The 20,818-nt window shown below is 36.9% G+C and overlaps 2 protein-coding genes, 2 long non-coding RNA genes and 1 other non-coding gene across 10 annotated transcripts in view; 4 read left to right on the top strand and 1 right to left on the bottom strand.

Annotated features, from left to right (window-relative positions):
- Positions 1-1,036, top strand: part of LOC111450333 — a 17,406-nt gene extending 16,370 nt beyond the window's left edge. Inside the window, exon 3 of the long non-coding RNA XR_002711790.1 lies at positions 1,025-1,036. This is a non-coding gene — a long non-coding RNA (uncharacterized LOC111450333). The remainder of the gene's footprint in view (positions 1-1,024) is intronic.
- A 1,289-nt stretch (positions 1,037-2,325) lies between these two features.
- On the top strand, positions 2,326-2,431 carry LOC111450862. Its single transcript, XR_002711884.1, has one exon. It is a non-coding gene; the product is annotated as a U6 spliceosomal RNA (small nuclear RNA).
- A 1,887-nt stretch (positions 2,432-4,318) lies between these two features.
- Positions 4,319-13,084, top strand: LOC111450491 (pentatricopeptide repeat-containing protein At5g65560-like). Of its 4 annotated transcripts, none has more exons than XR_002711828.1 (4): positions 4,524-4,610; positions 11,656-11,713; positions 11,789-11,860; positions 12,563-13,084. XR_002711828.1 is itself a non-coding variant. In XM_023090665.1 (2 exons), the coding sequence occupies exons 1-2, from the start codon at positions 4,505-4,507 to the stop codon at positions 7,322-7,324; spliced, it is 2,718 nt and encodes a 905-aa protein (XP_022946433.1). In that variant the 5' UTR covers positions 4,319-4,504; the 3' UTR covers positions 7,325-7,552. The 4 variants fall into 4 exon arrangements, 2 of the variants coding, with proteins under 2 accessions (XP_022946433.1, XP_022946434.1); XR_002711827.1 differs by having other exon boundaries at positions 11,785-11,860; XM_023090665.1 differs by lacking the exons at positions 11,656-11,713; positions 11,789-11,860; positions 12,563-13,084 and adding an exon at positions 4,713-7,552 and having other exon boundaries at positions 4,319-4,610.
- On the bottom strand, positions 7,410-20,804 carry LOC111450493. The gene is made up of 3 exons (XR_002711829.1): positions 20,682-20,804; positions 14,541-14,545; positions 7,410-7,420 (listed from the first exon to the last, which is right to left on the bottom strand). It is a non-coding gene; the product is annotated as an uncharacterized LOC111450493 (long non-coding RNA).
- LOC111450492 (probable serine/threonine-protein kinase PBL21) lies at positions 16,291-20,306 on the top strand. 3 transcript variants are annotated; one of them, XM_023090668.1, is made up of 8 exons: positions 16,291-16,437; positions 16,552-16,975; positions 17,161-17,336; positions 17,412-17,601; positions 18,571-18,962; positions 19,053-19,397; positions 19,790-19,932; positions 19,965-20,306. In XM_023090668.1, the coding sequence occupies exons 2-6, from the start codon at positions 16,873-16,875 to the stop codon at positions 19,341-19,343; spliced, it is 1,152 nt and encodes a 383-aa protein (XP_022946436.1). In that variant the 5' UTR covers positions 16,291-16,437; positions 16,552-16,872; the 3' UTR covers positions 19,344-19,397; positions 19,790-19,932; positions 19,965-20,306. The 3 variants fall into 3 exon arrangements, with proteins under 3 accessions (XP_022946436.1, XP_022946435.1, XP_022946437.1); XM_023090667.1 differs by adding an exon at positions 19,567-19,622 and having other exon boundaries at positions 19,790-20,306; XM_023090669.1 differs by adding an exon at positions 19,507-19,622 and having other exon boundaries at positions 19,790-20,306.
- Positions 20,805-20,818: the final 14 nt, after the last annotated feature.

Here is a 20,818-nt window from a genome sequence, read left to right as displayed (position 1 = left end):
AAAAAAAAAAAAAAAAAACAAAATAATAATAATAACAAATATATTTTTTTAATAAATTAATTAGCTAATATATATATATATAGTTGTTAACTTCTCCGTGCTCGAATAGTTATATACTGCTAAATTGTTGTTGCTGCATTTGCTTGCATGTTATATAACACCGCTTTCAATCTCTCATTAAATATTGCTTTCAAATCTCTTTTGAAAATCTCTCTACCCTCGTTTTCTAAAACTTTCTTCTTAAATCGGGGCTAGAGGCTCGAGCATACGGTGCCTTGTTGTAGGCGATGCGCAAACGAATTGACTTAACTCGCTTATTGCTGAGAAGTGAGTGCCGTATAATTGCAAGTCCGGTGCTAGAAAAGAGCGATTGTGACAAGTGATATAAATACACTTGTATATTAACTATAACACTCTAGTTTTAGCTATGTGCAAATAAACACACTGTACACAGAGAACACATAATCAATAACGAGAAGCTAAACATACTATAATCATGCAAATATACAAACTTGACACGGAGATAACATCCATCAAACGCTCGGAGCATAGATCACAATAATCAATCCTCTATTCTAGTACAACGAAAAATATATAAAATTGCATACGTCTCAAAATCTTGATAACGTTTTGGTAATTATTCTCATTATGCATTTGCTTCCATTTATAATAACCAATCCTCCATACACGAGTTCTATCATACATATACCCTTTCTAGCTCGACGAAAAGCATAAAAATCGGCATGCATCTCATAATCTCATTATAGGGGTATTTTGGTAATTTTTATAATATACTTACATACTTATAAAAAAAAAACGTCATTCTGAGGCCCTACACATGCATTTTCTAATTACTGAAGGTAAGTAATATTCATGCTAGCATGTCCTAGCGATCTCTACAAGTATTACTTGAATAAGTCCTATGACTACTTACATAGATGACACGTGTCTTCTCGAGCAAACTTTTTTTTACGTTTTAGTAGGTCGTAATTCAAGTAATATTAGAGTTAATATCAAAATCAAGATCGAAAACAAAAAAATAAAGGTCAAACGGAGCAAAAAAAGAAGACTAAAAACAGGTGGGACGTCACCCACGCGTAGGTACACGTGCGAGTACAGACATGCTTAGGAGAGGGATACGCGCACTCACGACATGCCACGTGGTGCACACTCATTGGCACTTCTAGAACAGGTCAAGTCAGGTGGGCAGCTCATGTTATGGGTGTTAAATTGCATTGTGCCTCGATTCACAGGTCAACGGTAGTGGATTAGACGTAGGTCAATTCTAGGGTTCAAGTTGAATCCCTCCAACTAACCGCATGGCCATGATGCCTTCTTTCTACCTTGACACACGCTCCTCTCCTAAGCTGACACGTTTTGTCATCTCAACTAATCGTGCGACCCTATCCATCGCTTGACACGTGTCCTTCATCCTCACAGCCTGCACGTTCACATTTCCAACATTCAAAGAGTTTTTCGATTCAATTTATTTTCTTTGCATTTTCATAATTTTTCGAGACATGAGAGTCTATATGCCATTAAACATGAAATCATAGACGACCTCAGTTGTGGGGTCCCTCACTAACCATATTTAAATATTATCTTATTATTAATCATTTTTGAAGTAAAAACAAATTTGGAGAAATAAAAAGGTTTATTTTTTATTTTTTATTTTATTTAAATATATAATCAAAATTATAAAAGAAAAAGAAATTAAAAAAAAATAGTTTGTCGAGTTAAAAGATAAGAAACCGACCGTTTGTCTTTTACCATTTTTTATTTTCATCTTTTTGCAATTTAATTTAAATTTAATAAATTTAGAGCATAAGTAATAATTTTTTATTATTTATTATTTCCTTACTCTAATATTAAAAAATAAAGATAGAAGCCTAAAATGGTAATTTACTTCCTAAAAACAGTATAAATCAAGAATTAGTTCATTATTTTTGTTTTACCCTTTTGAAATATTATATTGAAAAAATAAAACCCATTATAATTAAGTGCCTGGTTGTCGTTAGCTCGTGTCGTAAGGTGTTGGGTTAAGTCCCGTAACGAGCGCAACCCTCGTGTATAGCATGCAAGTCGATCTAACAATTTTGTTGAAATACAAGACAACTTTAACTAAATGAATTGGAAATTTGGTCGACCGCACGTTCCTACCTAGCAGATACATGCAATATCTCTTCTTCAACTGTATCAAGACAGATAAGAAACTATCTATTTTGTGGATCTCAGTGGACAAAATATTTATGAGGTGCGCACTATGTCGCCCTCATCCAAGTCCAGTTTATTCAAGTAGGTCCACTACTTCCTTCGTCTTGCCACCTCATTTTCAAATGGGACATCCGATAAAATTGGAACGATACAGAGAAGATTAGCATGGTCCCTGCGCAAGGATGACACGCATAACTTGAAACCATTACACATGCATAGGATAGTGGTATTTACTTTCTTAGACTTAGGCTAGAATAGGATGTTTTAAACTTAAACGCTTATTTATTTTATTTCGGGTCTTTTGTTGTGTCGTTTTAAAGATGTTTTCGAAACACGTAAGTCCATGGCTGTGTTTTAAGATAAAGTTTATGTTTTATGGAATTTAAATGAAGTCTTCCGCATTCAATGTTTATGATACGTATACAGTAGCGACCTTAAATTAAGTAAAAAAATTTGGGTCGTTTTTTGTCCTTCTGTCGTGATGCAAGACTTTGCAGCTAAGTTGTTTACATATCCATTGGTTTCCGTACAACGCAATCATTTATGAGTTAATAAAAATCTTTTCCTATTTCCTAATTGTGACAATATTTTGGTTCCGGTATACTTTTTCGTTGACGTTGCCAAGATTTCCTTGATTGTGGATTTGAGACGTAGTACTATATCCTTTTCCACCCAAATCTGATATACAGGTCCGAGCATCTTGGCAATTATCGTGTACTGCTTCCTGAGATTCTGACTTTACAATCTACAGTTGATGCCCCTTTCAAGTTACAACCGGGTAACTTCTCTCCCATCAACCGTTCTAGCTAATATAGGTACCCGAGCTTAAATGTCTCGTTGTTTGATCTCCACCCATCTTTCAGTAGGGCCACGAGCGCTTAACCAGATTTACGTCCTCTATCGTTGACCATCAATGCCCCTTGGTTTTTTTAGTACATGTCGCTGAAAATTATTTCATATCTTCCTTAGAAAATGGGTCGTGATGACAAGTGTGAAATTTGGAGGCCGTTAGACATGATTGACATCATTGTAAGAAAATTTGGAGGCAGTTGACCTCACGGAGATTAAAAATATCATAGCTTACTAATCCATGTTGAGTAGAAGTCGAGGGTGATTATCAACCTCATGAATTTTGAAAACAATTGACCTCATAGAGATTAAAAATATCGTCGATACTATCGTACCTGTTGTTCAGGGTACCAACATTATCTCCTTGCTTTTTTCTAGATTGTGTAATTTTATTGGTCTCTAATCTTGCACGAGCCGTTGCTAGTGACGTGAATAGAATGAGCCAGAACATAAATAACGCGAAGTGGTTCGAGTCGATCGAGAGTACGAGATTACTAACTGAAAACTCATAAATTGAAATGGGTGGAACCTCGGCTTTTGGTGCAACACCTCCACGTAGTATCTTCTTTCTTTCTTTGGTTTTTCCTCTCGTCAAACTCCCAATTCTTTTCCCTCCACGTGCATAAATTGGACTCTGACATTTTTTAGACTCAACTTAATTATTCGAAGGGTTAGAAATTTTTTAATTCAAGCCATTCTCATTAAATAATAAAATACATAAATATTTTATGTCTGCCCCTACTCATTTATTTAAAGTTTATTTTTTTTAATAACATTCACTTATTTATTTTCAAACATCTTACAACAATTTTTTTAAAAAAATTAATAATAAATTTAGGATGATTTGAAATTTATTTATTTTTATTTAAATATAACTCAATTTGACGAGTTGATAACTAGAAATGCCCACTCAACAGGATAGAACCGAGAACCTGCCTCCTATTTCAATTCTTGTTCTGGTGAAAATTTTCATTTATTTTTTTATAAAAATTGGGTAGATATTCTCCAAGAATTTACGGGAATTGAGTTCTCGGCCTGAATTTTTAATAATAACTTATATTAAAAAAAAAACTATAATAATAAATTTATAAGTAAAAATATGATATAATGTTATATATAGTTATTAAAAACTCAAATTTCATAATATTCAACATAAATAAGAAAACAAATTTATTTATTTAAAATAAAGATATATAATAAATTGGTTTTCAAACTTGAGTTGAGTTTGCGTTTGTTTTTTTATTTTTTATTTTTTTATTTTATTTTATTATTTTTTTCCGCCATTTTCTTTTTCTCCCTTCTCTTCTCTTCCTGGACCGGCGAGAAGAGCGAAATACGCACCGCGTAGAAACTCCATCGCCGACGAAAGAGCATTTCGGAACCTCAGTCCGCCGATTTCCGATATCGTCGAATCAGGGCTGCTAGGGTCACTGATTGCTTGATGAATCTTCTTCCATCATCGCCGAACTCTTCATTTATGCATGGAGTCTTCACTGCCGTTCGATGCCCCACGATGATTAGAAATTCCGCCGTCATTATCAACTCAGGTCAGCTCCTCATCGTCCATGGATTCAGGCTTAGATTCACATTTTCACTCACATTTAAGTTCTTCACATCAACTGCTTCTCTTCCTCAAAATCTTCCTGTAGAACATGATATATCCGCGCAGCTCTTTACCATTCTCTCTCGCCCCAATTGGCAGAAGCATCCTTCTCTGAAAGTTTTAATCCCTTCTATTTCTCCGTCTCATATCTCTGCTCTTTTTGCCCTTAATCTCGATCCCCAAACTGCTCTTGCGTTTTTCAATTGGATCGGGCAGAAGCATGGATTCAAACACAACGTTCAATCCTATGTTTCTATTATAAATATCCTTGTTCCCAATGGCTACCTTCACATTGCTGAAAAGATGCGGATTTTGATGATTAAGTCGACGGATTCCTTAGAGAATGCTCTGTTCGTGTTGGAAATGCTGCGGAGCATGAACCGCCGGGGGGATGATTTCAAATTTAAGCTCACTCTTAGGTGCTATAACATGCTCTTGATGTTGTTGTCGAGGTTTCTCATGATTGATGAAATGAAAAGTGTGTATTTAGAGATGTTGGATGACATGGTTACACCAAATATATATACCTTCAACACAATGGTAAATGGATATTGTAAATTGGGTTATGTAGTTGAAGCAGAGTTGTATGTCAGTAAGATAGTGCAAGCCGGTTTGAGTTTGGATACATTTACTTATACGTCTTTGATATTAGGATATTGTAGGAATAAGAATGTAGATGGTGCGTATAGAATTTTTCTATCGATGCCGAGCAAAGGTTGCCGCAGGAATGAGGTTTCTTATACTAATATGATTAATGGATTTTGTGAAGCCAGGAGGATTGATGAAGCTCTTAAATTGTTTTCACAAATGCACGAGGATAATTGTTCGCCAACTGTTCGTACCTATACGGTTCTCATACATGCAATGTGTCAATTGGGCAGGAAAACAGAAGCATTTAGTATGTTCAAGGAGATGACTGAGAAGGGTTCTGAGCCAAATGTATATACCTGGACGGTCCTTATTCATAGTTTATGTGAAGACAACAATTTTGATGATGCCAAGAAAATGCTAAATGGAATGCTAGAGAAAGGATTGGTTCCAAGCTTGGTCACGTACAATGCCTTAATTGATGGTTATTGTAAGAAAGGAATGAGTACGAGTGCCTTGGAAATTTTGAGCTTGATGGAATCGAATAATTGTAGTCCAAATGCTCGCACTTATAATGAATTGATATTGGGGTTTTGCAGGGCTAAGAATGTCCACAAGGCCATGTCACTACTTAATGAAATGCTCAATCGGAAGCTTCAACCAGATGTAGTTACCTACAACCTATTAATCCATGGTCAGTGCAAAGAAGGGCATCTGGATAGTGCTTATAAGTTGCTTAGTTTGATGAATGAAAGTGGTTTGGTTCCTGATGAGTGGACTTACAGTGTCTTTGTAGATACACTCTGTAAAAGAGAGCAGGTTGAAGAAGCTCGTCTTCTCTTTGACTCTCTAAAGGTGAAAGGCATAAAGGCAAATGAAGTAATATACAGTGCTTTGATTGATGGCTATTGCAAGGTGGGAAAAGTCAGTGATGGCCATTCATTGCTTGATAAAATGCTTAGTGATGGATGGGTTCCAAATTCATTTACTTATAATTCCTTGATTGATGGATATTGCAAAGAGAAAAATTATCAAGAAGCTCTTTTACTTATGGAAATAATGATCAAGAGGGGCATTAAGCCTGCTGTTGATACTTACACCATTCTTATAGAGAATTTATTAAAAGATGGTGAGTTTGACCGTGCTCATAATATGTTTGATCAAATGCTTTCCACGGGTTCTCATCCTGATGTATTTATATATACTGCATTTATTCATGCATTTTGTAGCCAGGGTAGACTAAAAGATGCAGAGGTTTTAATTTATAAAATGAATGAAAAAGGAATATTGCCAGACACTCTTCTTTATACATTATTGATTGATGCATATGGACGGTTTGGATCAATTGATGATGCTTTTGACATTCTGAAGCATATGCATGATGTTGGTTGTGAGCCATCTTTCTACACATATTCTTATTTAATTAAACATCTCTCGAATGAAAAACTGAAAGAAGTAAATAGTAATTCGGAGTTGAGTGATTTGTCATCAGGGGTTGCCTCCAATGATTTTTCCAACTTTTGGAGGAGAGTAGATTATGAATTCGCTTTGGAGTTGTTTGGGAAGATGGTCAAGCATGGCTGTGCACCTAATGCTAATACTTATAGCAAGTTTATTACAGGTCTTTGCAAGGTTGAATGCTTGGAAATAGCCCAGAGGTTGTTTGATCATATGAAAGAAAAAGGACTATTGCCTAATGAAGACATTTATAACTCTCTTCTCGGTTGTTCTTGCCGATTGGGATTGTATGGGAATGCAGTGAGATGGTTAGATATCATGATAGAGCAAGGACATTTACCACATTTAGATTCTTGCAAGCTGCTGCTTTGTGGATTGTATGACGAAGGAAATAATGAGAAAGCAAAAACAGTGTTTTATAGTTTACTTCAGTGTGGGTATAATTATGATGAAATGACTTGGAAAGTACTTATTGATGGCTTACTTAAGAAGGGCCTTGTTGATAAATGCTCTGAATTATTTGGCATCATGGAGAAACAAGGTTGCCAAATTCATCCTAAGACATATAGTATGTTGATTGAGGGATTTGATGGTGTTCAGGATATCGATTAATCATTTACAGGGTCAAGGAGGAGAACCCTATTTTGTCTTTCAGTTTGTTAACTAATGAACTGCAAATTTGTTACCCACTTGCCCACTCTTTATCACCTTTGCAACTAACTTCTCTGGTAATTGAAGGTGATGTTGTTCAGTGGAGGGTGCGCATTCGGATTTTTTGGGTGGGTACCTTATTACGGGCAACCACGTCTTAACGAGTAAAACTTCAGCAACCATGCAAAGGCAAGCTCTTTTACTCTTTTCATTTTGTATATTCTTATATACATTTAATGTTCATATGTTTGTTTTTCCTTTGAGTGTTCTTCTCCCGGCAACTAACCTGACAACGTTTATTAATTGGAGAGCCTTTTTTAACTTTTTGGTTTGGAGGTGGTTTTTACCTTCCTTTTGTACATTTCAATCAATAAAATGATTCGTAAGGGGATTTATGTTATTGAGTTAAACTTCACATTTATTTGATGAGTTTGAGATAGAGTTCAAGTGTCATCTTTTCATTAGGCAGTCTGCCATGAAGATGAGCATTTCAGGAAGATACGAGTTTTGACATAACATTAAGATAATAACTCTTGTTATTCTTCTCTCTTGATGTTTATATTATTTGTCTATGAAGTATGGATAATATGAATTAGTTAATGTTTTCCTTCACGTATCGAACATCTTGACATTTCACTTACCAAGAACTCTTATACTAGATAGTCAGTTTCACTTTTTTTTAATTGTAGGCTCGTGGACATAGCTAAAGAAAATATGTTGAGGAAAGTTGAGGCTTCAGTAGAAACACTGTGTTCATTCTTTTAGCATATTACTGAGTGAATATAATCATTTTCTCATTGGATGGTAAAAAAAGCTTTGTACGAGGTGTAATTATTATAAAGTGGAAAATGCGATAAGGCGTCACCTCAATCTAGGCTAAGAGGAGGTTACATAAAGATTCTCCCGTTAGCAATGGTGATAGGAGTAAGTATTATGGTTTCTATCTGGGAGTTCAGACTAGAAGCAATTAGAACAATGGTACTGAACTCTCTGACGTCTTTATTGAGGATAGGGATTATCTCAAGGCATATTATAATTCTATGGACTATCTCAGTAGAAGAGTTTAGAACCTGGATCCGTGAGTTCACCAGCAACTTCTTTTCTAGTGTCTTGATGATGACAGAGAGGTAACCCGACAATATTAGGACCATTTGAAACCATAGGATTGCATGGAAAATTAAGTCCACCCGATACAGTTTTCGTTTTTTGATATCTATTGCGGTGGACTAAGGGCAAGCTTGACCTTGTAATGTTTGCTCCCCCACCTTAACTGATGTTTATTGTGCTTTAGTCCCAACAAGAGCTTGGACTACTTGTTTATTCATTGCCCTTTTTCAGGAAGCATGGTGTGAACTTCTGTTTCAGAAATTTAGTGTCTTTCTAGTGGCACCATACTGTTTCTAAATTTTTGTTAGGATCCCAATTTCAAGGAACAATATAACTATGTTGCTGTATCAAAAGAGAAATTACAATATCAATAACCTTTCAAGAGGGTTATCTCTCTCCCATAACCCCTCTACTATGGACTTACTTTTCAAAACTATGCATGCCCTTACAATTTCGTAACCCCCTCTAGTTATAACCACCCTTTCTAATAAACTACCAAGTAATTACAATTATGCTACTAATACTATTCCAAATAGAACCTTAATATTACTAAAACTCTTTTGGCTAACGGTTGAACTGATCGACCCTTTCTGCTAAAAGCTATAGTTGAGTGTTCTGGTGAGATATCCTTTAGTTTCTTCGCTATAAACGATTGGTTGGAGTCGGATCTATGGCTTTTCCTGTCTACCCTTTTTTTGTTCAATTTATTTTTAAGTATAGATTGTTCTATTTGATTTTACTGCAAGAATAGAAGTTTGTCGATAAAATAGCAAGAAAGGGGAGATAAGGAGTCTCTTGAGAGTCCCAGAGCAGCAAGAATTATTGTGAAGTACTCTCATTTCAAATTCATACAAAAAGGAAAAATTACTGAAGATCACTTGAAGAAGAGACAGTAAACTATACAATTTCCCGAAGATTACAAAAGGATCTGAAGTAATATCCAAAGATTATTCTATTTCTTTCCATCCAAAGCAACCAAAAATAAAACCTTAGCGATGTTTCTCCAAACTTATGATCAAAACTAGAAATTGGAGTAGAAATTAACCGAAAAGTGCTGTTAATATAAGAAAGGAAAATCACAAGTTTCTTAGACCTCGAGTTGTCTGGACAATCTCCAAAATTAATCCCAAATTCTTCCCATCTTTCCAATACCGGTACTCACTATTCATTACCCTTCACTTAACAAGTTTTATAGCAAAAAACTAATAAGTCCTCCTAATATCTTAATAATATTCCTATTATCTCCCCACTTCATTTTACTTTGCCTATAAAACACTCCCTGGCCACATTGTGTGGATTTATTGATGGAGTAGAAACTCACGCCAAGTTATTCTCTACTGCAAATTCAGAAATTATAGATGAATAAATTTCATAAAAGGTACGAAACTCTCCCTTGGTGTTAAGCTTCCCATTAAAAAAATGTACAAAACCTCCATCCACACACTGGCTGTAAGACCATCTTCAATGATTCATTGGTTGATTAGTGTAAGTTTGTTACTATTGCAAGCATGCCGACCTTCATCTACCTCCTAACCTTAGATTCATCTTGCATTGCCCATTCTGTACAAAAATTTAGGTTACCCCCTTTCTTATGCTTCATATTGTTTTATTTTTGGAAACCCATCCAAGCAATATTAGGGGTTATTTTCCTCCAGTATGACCAATCTGCCGCCTCCAAACATATCTAAATAAATCCGAATCCCTCCAAAGATTCCTTTTTGGTTCATAAGTAACTTCAGCTTCGCCTGATATTAGAAGTTTCATTCCACCCAAACCATATCCAACGTTCTTGACTGGCTTGCACAAGGGGGATGGGATGCCTGACTTCAATAGCTCCAATAATATGTTGGCCCACCCACAAAACTTACCTTGCTCATTCATTTGTGCAAAAATAAGGTGTGCATTAGTTTTCTGAAATGGATCCTGTGTATTTCGGTTAGCCCAAACCCATTCGGTCTTCTTTCAACTTCTAATTAGCGTTAACAACAAGAGATTAGTTGTCTTGAATTTTCTGTTGTTCCGTAGGTTCTTCAACCCAGTTATCTTCCTCCTTTCTCCCATTTTCTCAGGCATGCATAGATGCATTTATCCTTCCTTTTACTGTACCTTTTTTTGTACCACGGTTGCTGCCTATAGTTCCACTGACAACCACAATTGAAAACTTCCTCCATTGGTCATTCTTCTACTTGTGTTAGTCGCTCATCTCATTCCTACTGTATTGTCTCCCTCCATCTGATACCTGTATGCTTGTAATTTTGTTTCCATCTAACCTGCTCCTGAACTTCCTTGCATCTCTGTCATCTAGTCTGTCTCGCTGGTAATGATAATTCTTCCTCTTTCTTCCTCTCTTTCTGTTCAACTTGGTCATAGTTGTATCATCCTCTACCCATACTGTTTGGAAGCGCAAAATGTGTTGGGATTCACCCTTAGCTGCCACCCTCCTATCTAATAAACCTGGCATCAGATAGTTGGCTGCAAACTTCAACATTTTCTTGCCTCAATCTGGACAGAAGAGAAGACCTTTAGTCTCTACTTAGCTCTGCCAATGGCTTCATATTGGATAATGTCATTTCTTCTCCCATTTTTTTCCCCCCTATTTCGTACGTTTCCAATAATGTATACCTTTGAATCCATTCGCAAGATTTATCTGTACCAATTTGATACAAGGTATTAATTGACCAAAAATGCTTTATAAACATTAGCTTACCCATATTACGTGTGTGATATCTGGCAGCCTCCAATCCATCTTTATGAGGTTTAGTTGATAGTTTTTACTTACCCAGAATGGTGGATAAAAATGACGTTTGTATTGGGAAAGGTTTTACTACCTCAACCTTCATTTGACATTTATGGTTTTAGAAGTATTGAAGCTAGGATGTTTGTCATAAATTTGAATTGGAAATTGACTCGCATTCCTATGCAGAATATAAATGTGAAATTGTAGATCTTAGATTTTTATTTTTATTTTTTTATTTTTTGAGGAGATCTTTGTGCCTTTTATATATATATATACACTTTGCTTTGTTAATTGGATGTCTATAAGCGAGCTTAAAAATATTGGAGTTTAATTATTTTGTAATTGATTAGAATTTAAAAGTGGGTAACAATAGAGAAGTTACATTTTTGGAGTTTAGCTGAGAATTAATAAAACTATGTTAACTAAGCTTATTCTTCACTCTGTGCAGTTTTGAGCAATTATGCATCAAATACACAAATATAAAGCTGCCATAACTCTTCAACCAGGTATTCATCGTTTCTTTCTCTTATTCAGTGTCAAATTTGAATGCCATAATGATATTTAGCACCAATTCAAGACAGAGCAAGAAGAAATTGATCAAAGCTGGCATACTATTTGTTGATATTCAAGCTCTCCTGTATCCCATTTAGAAGGTTCATCTCTCCTCTCTAGAACTTTGATCCTTGAGTTATGAGCTTCTACCCATTCTTTTGCAGTTGATTTCTTTTCATTTTAAAAACTTACAGAAATGATACTTCTAAGAAACTATATCATCTAAAGTTCAAAAGGGTGAAAGAAATCCTAAAACTTGAGGTTTCTTGGATCAAAGTTTATTATATTTGATATGAGTTGCAAATCATTTGCCAAAACTGTCCTTAACCATTTGCAAACTGAACACAACTCCCTCGAGAAGACTTAAATTAAAAAAAGTGCTACTGAACAATCTGTTAACAAGAAGAATGCCATGATGAACATGTTTATTAACAAACAAATTGGATAGTCTGAACCCGAACCGTAAGTTCAACCTGTTTGAACCCTTCGTACCCAACTTAGCCCCTTTTATGCTATGGAAGTAAAGAGCAGGGTAAGCTTATTTCCTTAAGTAAAGGTTTGTGCACTCTTGGACAATATTATTTGAAATTGAAGGGAGACGGTGAATAGTATTGAAGCTTTCATTCAAACCAAAAGTAATTATTGTGGGTTGGCTCCTTTTGGTCAGTTGTTTTTTAGGAGTTTTTTTTTCTTCTTTCGTTTGTGCTGTCTGGCCCGTGTGGACCATTTTATATTTTCAATCACCACGGCTTCGCTCCTCTCAAAAAAGGCCAACAGCAACTATTGTGGTTTTGTTTGTGCAGAGATTGAACCTCTGAGTTGTTTGGTCGGTTGTGATACAAGGATTGTGTTAAACTTGGTGATTTTTGCAAACATCAGACTTCTAACTGGACAACTGATTGGCTTTCAAGTACCAAATACATCCTGTGTCCATGTCCAACGTGGTTATCACATGGCCACAGGATATCTGCTGTCTTCTGATTTTTCATACGTGAGTACGTATACCTGCCTGCTAAAATGAACACCCAACAAGTACTCAACTCATCCTGGTTGCAGTGGTGTGGTTCAGTCAGTGTCTCACATTATTTCTGGAGCATTACAAGAGGAACACTTGGCGCAGCTGTAATTGAAGTAGAAGCGAGAAAAATTGTAGTTGGTAAATGAAGGCATAGATGAAAAGAGATATTTTAACATTCAAGTGCTTGACATTAAAAATATGTATGAGATTCGTTTAGTTTTCATTAAATTACTGTAAATATTCAACAGGAGTGTCCTGAGACTAATTCTATCAATAAAATGGCACCTGCCGTTCACTATTTCGAACATTTGCATGAACATAAAAATTGTTTGTTTACATTTTAAATGAGAATGAATATAGTCTTCTATTCTGATTGCATGTTTTCCCCTTGATCAGGAAACTTCAATATTATCTTGAAGCTGGCTTAATATTATTCATGTGGACAGACTTGGTGCAGGCTGATAGGCGAGTTAATGAGAGAGAAAGGGCATACTGAAAAGGAAGACTGAGAAATGCAACTTCAGGTCCTGGATCTGAGATCCCACGTCGGTTAAGGAGTAGGGTGAATCATTCTTTATAAGGTGTGGTAACCTCTTCTTAGTAGACGCGTTTTAAAATCTTGAGGGAAAGTCTGAAAAGGAAAACCCAAAGAGGACTATATTGAGTTTGGGCCGTTACAAATAGTATTAGAGCTAGATACCGAGCAATTTGTCAGCGAGGAGGTTGAACCTCAAAGGGGGTGGACACGAAGTGGTGTGCCAGCAAAGACGTTGGGCCTCAAAGAGGAGTGGGATGAGAGTCCCACATTGATCGGAAAAGGGAACGAGTGCTAGTAGGGCCCAGAAGGGGTGTGGATTGTGAGATCCCACATCGGTTGGGGAGGAGAACGAAGTATTTTTTATAAGAGTGTGAAAACCTCTCCCTATCAAACACGTTTTAAAACCTTGAGAAGAAATTTGAAAGTGAAAGCCTAAAGAGGACAATATCTACTAGCGGTGGACTTGAGCCGTTACTTGTGTTGAGAAGGAAGAACTTTGATTCTTTCCATGAGTAGCTAGCACCTGAAATGTTGTCGGGATGGGGCTGCAGGCAGCTGGATAATTCCTTTCTGTTGGAACCTTGCGGATTTGAAAGCTGAGTGAATTCTTTTACGACACTTTACCTTAGTTTCAGGAGATTTTTCTTCCAAGAGACCACGAGATTCTAGAAGTTGGACGAAAACATCTTGGGGTAAAACTTTGTCTGTGGATCAATGGAATTCAAAAGGAGCTAGGAATTTCTTGATATGTTTGTCTCTAAAGTACTTTTCAAAGGAAATATCGGAGGAGATATGTAACGGTCCAAGTCCACCGCTAGCAGATATTGTTCTTTTTGGGTTTTTTCTTTCAGGCTTCCCTTCAAAGTTTAAAATGCGTCTGCTAGGGAGAGATTTTTATACCCTTATAAAGAATGCTTCGTTCTTCTCCCCAACCGATGAGGGATCTCACAACTCACCCCCCTTTGGGGCCCAGTGAGTTTCGTTCTCATCTCCAACTAATGTGGAATCTCACAATCTACTCTCTTTCAGAGCCCAGCTTCACAATCCACTCTCTTTCAGAGCCCAGCTTCCTCGTTGGCACTCGTTCCCTTCTCCAATCTATGTGGGACCTCCCAATCCATTCTCCTTTAGGGCCCAGCGTCCTCGCTAACACTCGTTCTTTTCTCCAATCTATGTGGGACCACTTAACCCACCCCCTTTCGAGGTCCAGCGTCCATGCTGGCACACCGCCTCGTGTCCACCGCCTTCGAGGCTCAACCTCCTTACTGGCACATCGATGTTATTTGTAACGGCCCAAGTCCACTACTAGAAGATATTGTCCTCTTAGACTTTTCCTTCCAGGCTTCCCCTCCCGGTTTTAAAATGCATCTTGTAGGGAGAGGTTTCCACACTCTTATAAAAAATGCTGTATTCTCCTCCCCAACTGATGTGTGATCTCACATCCACCCTTTTTGAGGCCTAATGAACTTCGATCTCCTCCCAACTGACGTGGGATCTCACAATTCACCATTTTTGAGGCCTAGTGAACTTCGATCTCCTCCCAAACCGATACAGAATCTTACAATATATTGATATGTTTTAATCCAATGCACTCATACTAAAATGCTGATGTGAGCTGAACCTTGGATTGGTCTGTTGCTTGGGAATTCTAGGAACAACCTTCACCAACTCTCTAGTGGTGAAACCTCCTTCAAATAGTCAAACATTCGTTGAATTTTAACCTTTGAATTTTACAAGTATATAATTAAATTTAAATAGTCAAACATTCGTTTGATTATTTAACGTACAATAAGTTATAGAGAGATTCTTTTTTCTTCCGAATTCTCCTTCAAACTAGTAGAGCTCAAGCCTCGCAAAAACCCGCTTCGAATAAGGCAGGAAATCCTCATTTAAATTAGGAATGAAGACGGAATGAGGAGAAATTTTTCCCAATTAAATAAACGGGGCCGAAGATGAAGATTATATTCTTTATTCTCATCTCGTCCCTGACCTATTTCAGGTCTACCTGCTTTGATATAAATATATTCTTAACAAGGACTTTCTAAATTCAACTTAAAATTTTGGAGGATGAAAAATGAAATAGGTTCATACTTAAACTTTTCTTTAACCATAATTTCACATCATCAGAATCACTCTCATTCAAAGCGGTCTCATTTCATTCATCTATCCCTCGTTCACTCGAGCGTCCCATTTCCGATATTTTCATTGACATTTTTCATAAAATTAAGATTTTTTCTTTTATGTCGGTAACATTATTTAAAATCGAGAAGATCTAGAATGGCATGATTACAAGAGAAATGATACCTTGTAAAGAACAATGGGTGGGAGTAGGTTAATGTGAATGCAAACCAAAAATGTCCAAAATTCAAACCAATTTCTCTAACCTTCCACTTAATTTAACCATTTATTAATTAAAATATTTAAAAAGTATTTTTATCTTATATATTAAAAAATATATAAAATTAAACAAATTTATTGTATAAAATTTTATTTAATAATTAATTTGTATATTATTGATATGATTTCACTGAGATTAGTGAAATTATGAGAATTTTTGCATTTAAAAAATAAATAAATCTCAATATTTATAATTTTTTAATTTAATTTTAGCCATAAAATTTTAACATTAAAGTTAAAAAAAATATTTTAAAAATTAAAAATAATAAACATATTAGCTGGAATTTTCTTAAAAAGTAAACATATTTGGATTTAAAATAAAATAATATTATTAAAAATTAATTGAATTCTGAGAAATAAATAAATTAATTAAAAAAAAAGTAAATAAAAAGTCAAACAGCGTGTCACTGAATCAAGGACGACGCTGACTTTTATATTACGATTTCCTAGGCCTCCAGAAATGGAAATTCCCGAGGGGCATATCTGGTAAATAACACTATTTTATAAGGGTAATTACGTAAATTGACAATGATCGGCGGACAGAAATTGCAATCAGAACGCGGCGGCGTGGCAGAACAGACAGGCCCACCGCCACCGAACGCAATCCTTTTTTTTCTTTCTATTTTCTTCCATTTCTTTAGTTCTTTCAAAAAGATGTGTATGATTCACGAGGCACTCTCCGCTAACTGTGGCGCTAAATCGCTCATTGATCTTTCTTTTTTTAGGTTGGTTGTTTTTTCATTGCAATTATTCCCCTGTTTCTTTGTATTTCTAACGCGATTGTTCGCGAAAATTCTCTGCGGTCTTTCTTTCTGACTTCTCTGATTCTGCCGTTGCAGATTTTCGAGGCCGTGTTTTTTGGTGCAATAATCTCTGCCCCACCCTTTTGTTCGTCTTTTTCTCGTTAGATTTCTGGTTTCCTTTTTTTCTTTCGGTGGGGCAGGGAGTTTTGCGCCGGTTGTTTTCATTCTGTGAGGGTTTTCTTCTCTTAATCTCTCCGATTTGGAGGGGAGGAGGAGGAGAAGACGATGAATCTCCTTTTGTTTCTGTGATTTTTCTTTCAGCTTCGGCGGCATGGGTATGATTAGGGTTGTTTTGTTGTTTTAAGAAATGAGGAGGGCGATTGTGGCTCCTTAATCTTTTGATTTGTGTTCGGCGATATGGGTTGCTTTTCTTGTATTAATCCTCGTACTAAAGATGGAAGCAGGGTGGAAATTGATAGTTCTGTTCGATTTGAATCACGGAATTCTGTTAATTCCTCAGGTTTGTCTTCATTTCCCCTGTGATTTATATATTGGATGATGAACATTTTCTGTATTGGGAAGGATATAGCGTTGTAATGATTTGATGACATTGTTGGTGTTGATAATCTTGTTCTTATTTGTACTTCTACGATGTGCATTTGGGTAATGATCTTACTGTTAAGGCTATTAACCATTAAAATCTAGGTTCGAAGGGGAAAGAAGATCGGGTCATCACTGAAAGCTGTTCGAAGGGGGGCGTAGCTGCTCGAAGTTTCACGTTTCGTGAACTCGCCACAGCTACGAGAGGTTTCAAGGAAGTGAATTTGCTTGGAGAGGGTGGTTTTGGACGCGTCTATAAAGGACGTTTGGAGTCGGGACAGGTGAGGATTCCTTGTATTTTGTCAGCTTGTTATTTGGTTCATTGAGTTATGTATACCATTTGTTGTTGTGGGCAGATTGTTGCAGTTAAACAGCTTAATCGTGATGGCCTTCAAGGCTTTCAGGAGTTCATTGTGGAGGTTCTCATGTTGAGCCTGTTGCACCATGCCAATCTTGTCACCTTGATTGGTTACTGTACTGATGGAGATCAAAGGCTTTTGGTCTATGAGTACATGCCTATGGGAAGCCTGGAAGGTCATCTTTTTGGTAAATGATTTTTTTTTTTACTCTGCCTTGTTCCTTTTAAATGTGTTCAATTATATTTTAATAATATGAACTTGTTTTAACGATTAAGAGTGTGAGATCTCATATCGGTTAGGGAGGAGAATGGAGTATTTTTTTATAAGGGTGTGGAAATATCCCCTAGCAAACGTGTTTTAAAAACTTTGAGAGGAAGCCTAAAGAGGACAATATCTGCTAGCGGTGGGCTTGGGCTGTTACAAATGGTATCAGACACCATATGGTGTGCCAGTGAGGACCTTGAGCCCCGAAGGGGGTGGACACCGGGCGGTGGGCCAACGAGGACATTGGGCCCCAATGGGGGGTGAATTGTGAGATCCCACATCGATCAGCAAGGACGCTGGGCCCCGAAAGTGAGTGAATTGTGAGATCCCACATTGATTGGAGAGGAGAACGAAGCATTCTTTGTAAGAGTGTGGAAACCTCCCCTAGCAGACACATTTTAAAAACCTTAGGGCTTCCCCGAAAGAGAAAGTCCAAAGAGGACAATATCTGCTAGCAGTGGGCTTGGGCTTGGGTTGTTACCGAGAGCCATTTTGTTTCTAAAAAAATAAAAGAAATTGTATGCTATTAGTTCCTATCCAAGTTGCATCTTCCTTTTTGCAAGTTCTGTCATCTGTTTTGTCAAATTTATAGTGTATGATCATGTGAATATCCAGACTATAATCATATACATGGAATATGAGAGGGACCTGGCCCGACTTGGTCCAGGACCAAGTTGGCCGATGAATTGGGTGAATCAGCCTAGCGATTACGGTATCTTATAACTCCAAAATTTCATGTTCGATAAGAAAATGTTTGATTTGTTCATTGTTAACTTGTTATTTTTCAAAGGGGAAATTATTATGTTGAATTGATATAGATCTATAGAAAGAAGTAAAGAATCAAACTAATTATGTAATCTGGTACCTTCATGGTGAATTTTCTTTATTTCAGATTTGAGTTCTGACAAAAAGCCACTGAGTTGGAATACAAGGATCAAGATTGCAGTCGCTGCTGCCCGAGGCCTCGAGTATCTCCACTGTAAAGCAAATCCCCCAGTCATATACCGTGACTTGAAGTCGGCTAATATCTTATTGGACAATGATTTCAATCCTAAGCTTTCAGATTTCGGGCTAGCTAAATTGGGACCTGTTGGTGACAATACTCACGTTTCGACGAGAGTAATGGGAACGTATGGATATTGTGCTCCAGAGTACGCCATGAGCGGCAAATTAACCCTTAAATCCGATATTTACAGCTTTGGTGTGGTTATGCTCGAGCTTATTACGGGGCGCAGGGTTATTGATTCTAAAAGGAAACCAGGGGAACAGAACCTAGTTGTTTGGGTTAGTAATTTACTGAACTTTTTTGCTCAATGATTCTATATTACTCTTCACATCTGTCCACCTTTTACATCGTTTTCGTTCTATTTGCAGTCCCGTCCTTTACTTAAGGATCGCAGAAAGTTCGTGCAATTAGTCGATCCCCTGTTGGAAGGACACTTCCCACTTCGTTGTTTGCAACACGCCGTTGCGATTACTGCAATGTGTCTTCAGGAACAGCCGTCGTTTCGCCCTCTTATTAGTGATATTGTTGTAGCTCTCGAGTATTTGGTTTCTCAGAGTTATTTACAAGAACTACGCCATGTTAAGATTCTTGGTTCATCACAATTATCACCTTCACAACATAATGAAGACATCAATGCCCAAGAATCAGGGATTCCCTGAAATCCCTAAACTTCTGTTTGGAGATTGCTGTATAGAAGCTGCCGAAAAAGCCACGTAAGGAATCCGACATATCGAGTTTCTTTTAAAGCATTCAATCCTATTTTTATATGCATACGATCTTCTTTTTTTTGTTTGTCTGTTAATATATCCAAGAGGACGAGAGAGAGAATTTTTAGGGGGCGGGTCACTAAACTGTGTCTTGATTTTGTTAAAATTCGTGTAGATTTTAAGAACGGGAAACCAGAAACGAGTTAACCGCTTGAATTCAAACTTTGAGAGGTGAAGATCGTTTCGAGATTGTTAATGCACTCTTATAATCAGCTCCTCGATATGCCCTGTAATCTTTTAGGGGTTAGGACAAAGTTCACTTTTTTCGGTGTTATTATCCCGACCGTCTTCTGTGACTGATATGAGTCTTTCCTTTTCGTATACGCGCTTTCTTTCAGGTGCCTAGACATGTCGTGAAACGTGTAAGATAAAAGCAATGTGAAGCATATGTTATATTTATTGTAATATATTCCGATTCAAAGGATAGGTATATAACCTGTACAAAGCTACGTACAAGTATTTGATTCGATTCGATTTGAAGGAGAAGTGTACTTGATTCGATTCGATTTGAAGGAGAAGGAACGTCGTGAATGACATGTTTTACGCCTACGTCGGCAGAAAGAATCTGAGTTAAAGGTACGTATCGATTTTCTACTGTGTTTTTAAGTTCGTATAAGCTCAGTTCAGCTCGATGACCGCGAAAGCTACTTGGGACATTCCAAGGTACATATCATTGTCTTTGCTCGGATGTATTTGTAGATGAATAATACTCGTAATTGGAAACCATATGTGTAGTTTTGTAAGAGGATCCCTGAATCTCTTTTTTCTTTGCAATACATTACACCACCTCTCTTTTCTATATTGGAAAATGTGAGTTATGATATGAATAATACAAGCATCTTGCCTCTTGCAACATTATTATTATTATTATTACTATTATTCGAGTTTCGTGTATGAATTAGGATAAGACGACTTGCCTTTGAGAGAGCTAGCGGGATAGATTGATGATGCTTGTGTCTGAAGTTTCTTTGTTTATAGCTAGAGGACGGATTTTCGGTTTTTAGAACGTGTCTGCTAGAGAGAGGTTTCTACACTGCTTTGTTTCTCTCTCTAACTGATGTGAGATCTCACAATCCACTTCCTTCGGGGTCAGTACTCGTTCCTCTCTCCAATCGATGTGGGATCTCACAATCCATCATCCTTCGTGGCCTAGCATCCTCGCTGGTATTCGTTCATCTATCCAATTGTTGTAGAATCTCACAATCCACCCTCATCAGGGCATTCACTGACCCACTATTCGATGTCTGGCTCTTATATCATTTGTAAGAGTCCAAGCCCATCGCAGGTAGATATGGTCTTCTTTGGGCTTTCCCTTCCAAGCTTTCTTTCAAAGTTTTTAAAATGTCTTGCTAGGAAGAGATGCGGGA

This window comes from Cucurbita moschata, unplaced genomic scaffold (assembly GCF_002738365.1).
Source record: "Cucurbita moschata cultivar Rifu unplaced genomic scaffold, Cmos_1.0 Cmo_Scf00012, whole genome shotgun sequence".
Taxonomy (NCBI): domain Eukaryota; kingdom Viridiplantae; phylum Streptophyta; class Magnoliopsida; order Cucurbitales; family Cucurbitaceae; genus Cucurbita; species Cucurbita moschata.
Note: the sequence above shows the minus strand (reverse complement) of the source record. Positions and strands in the feature narration are given on the sequence as shown.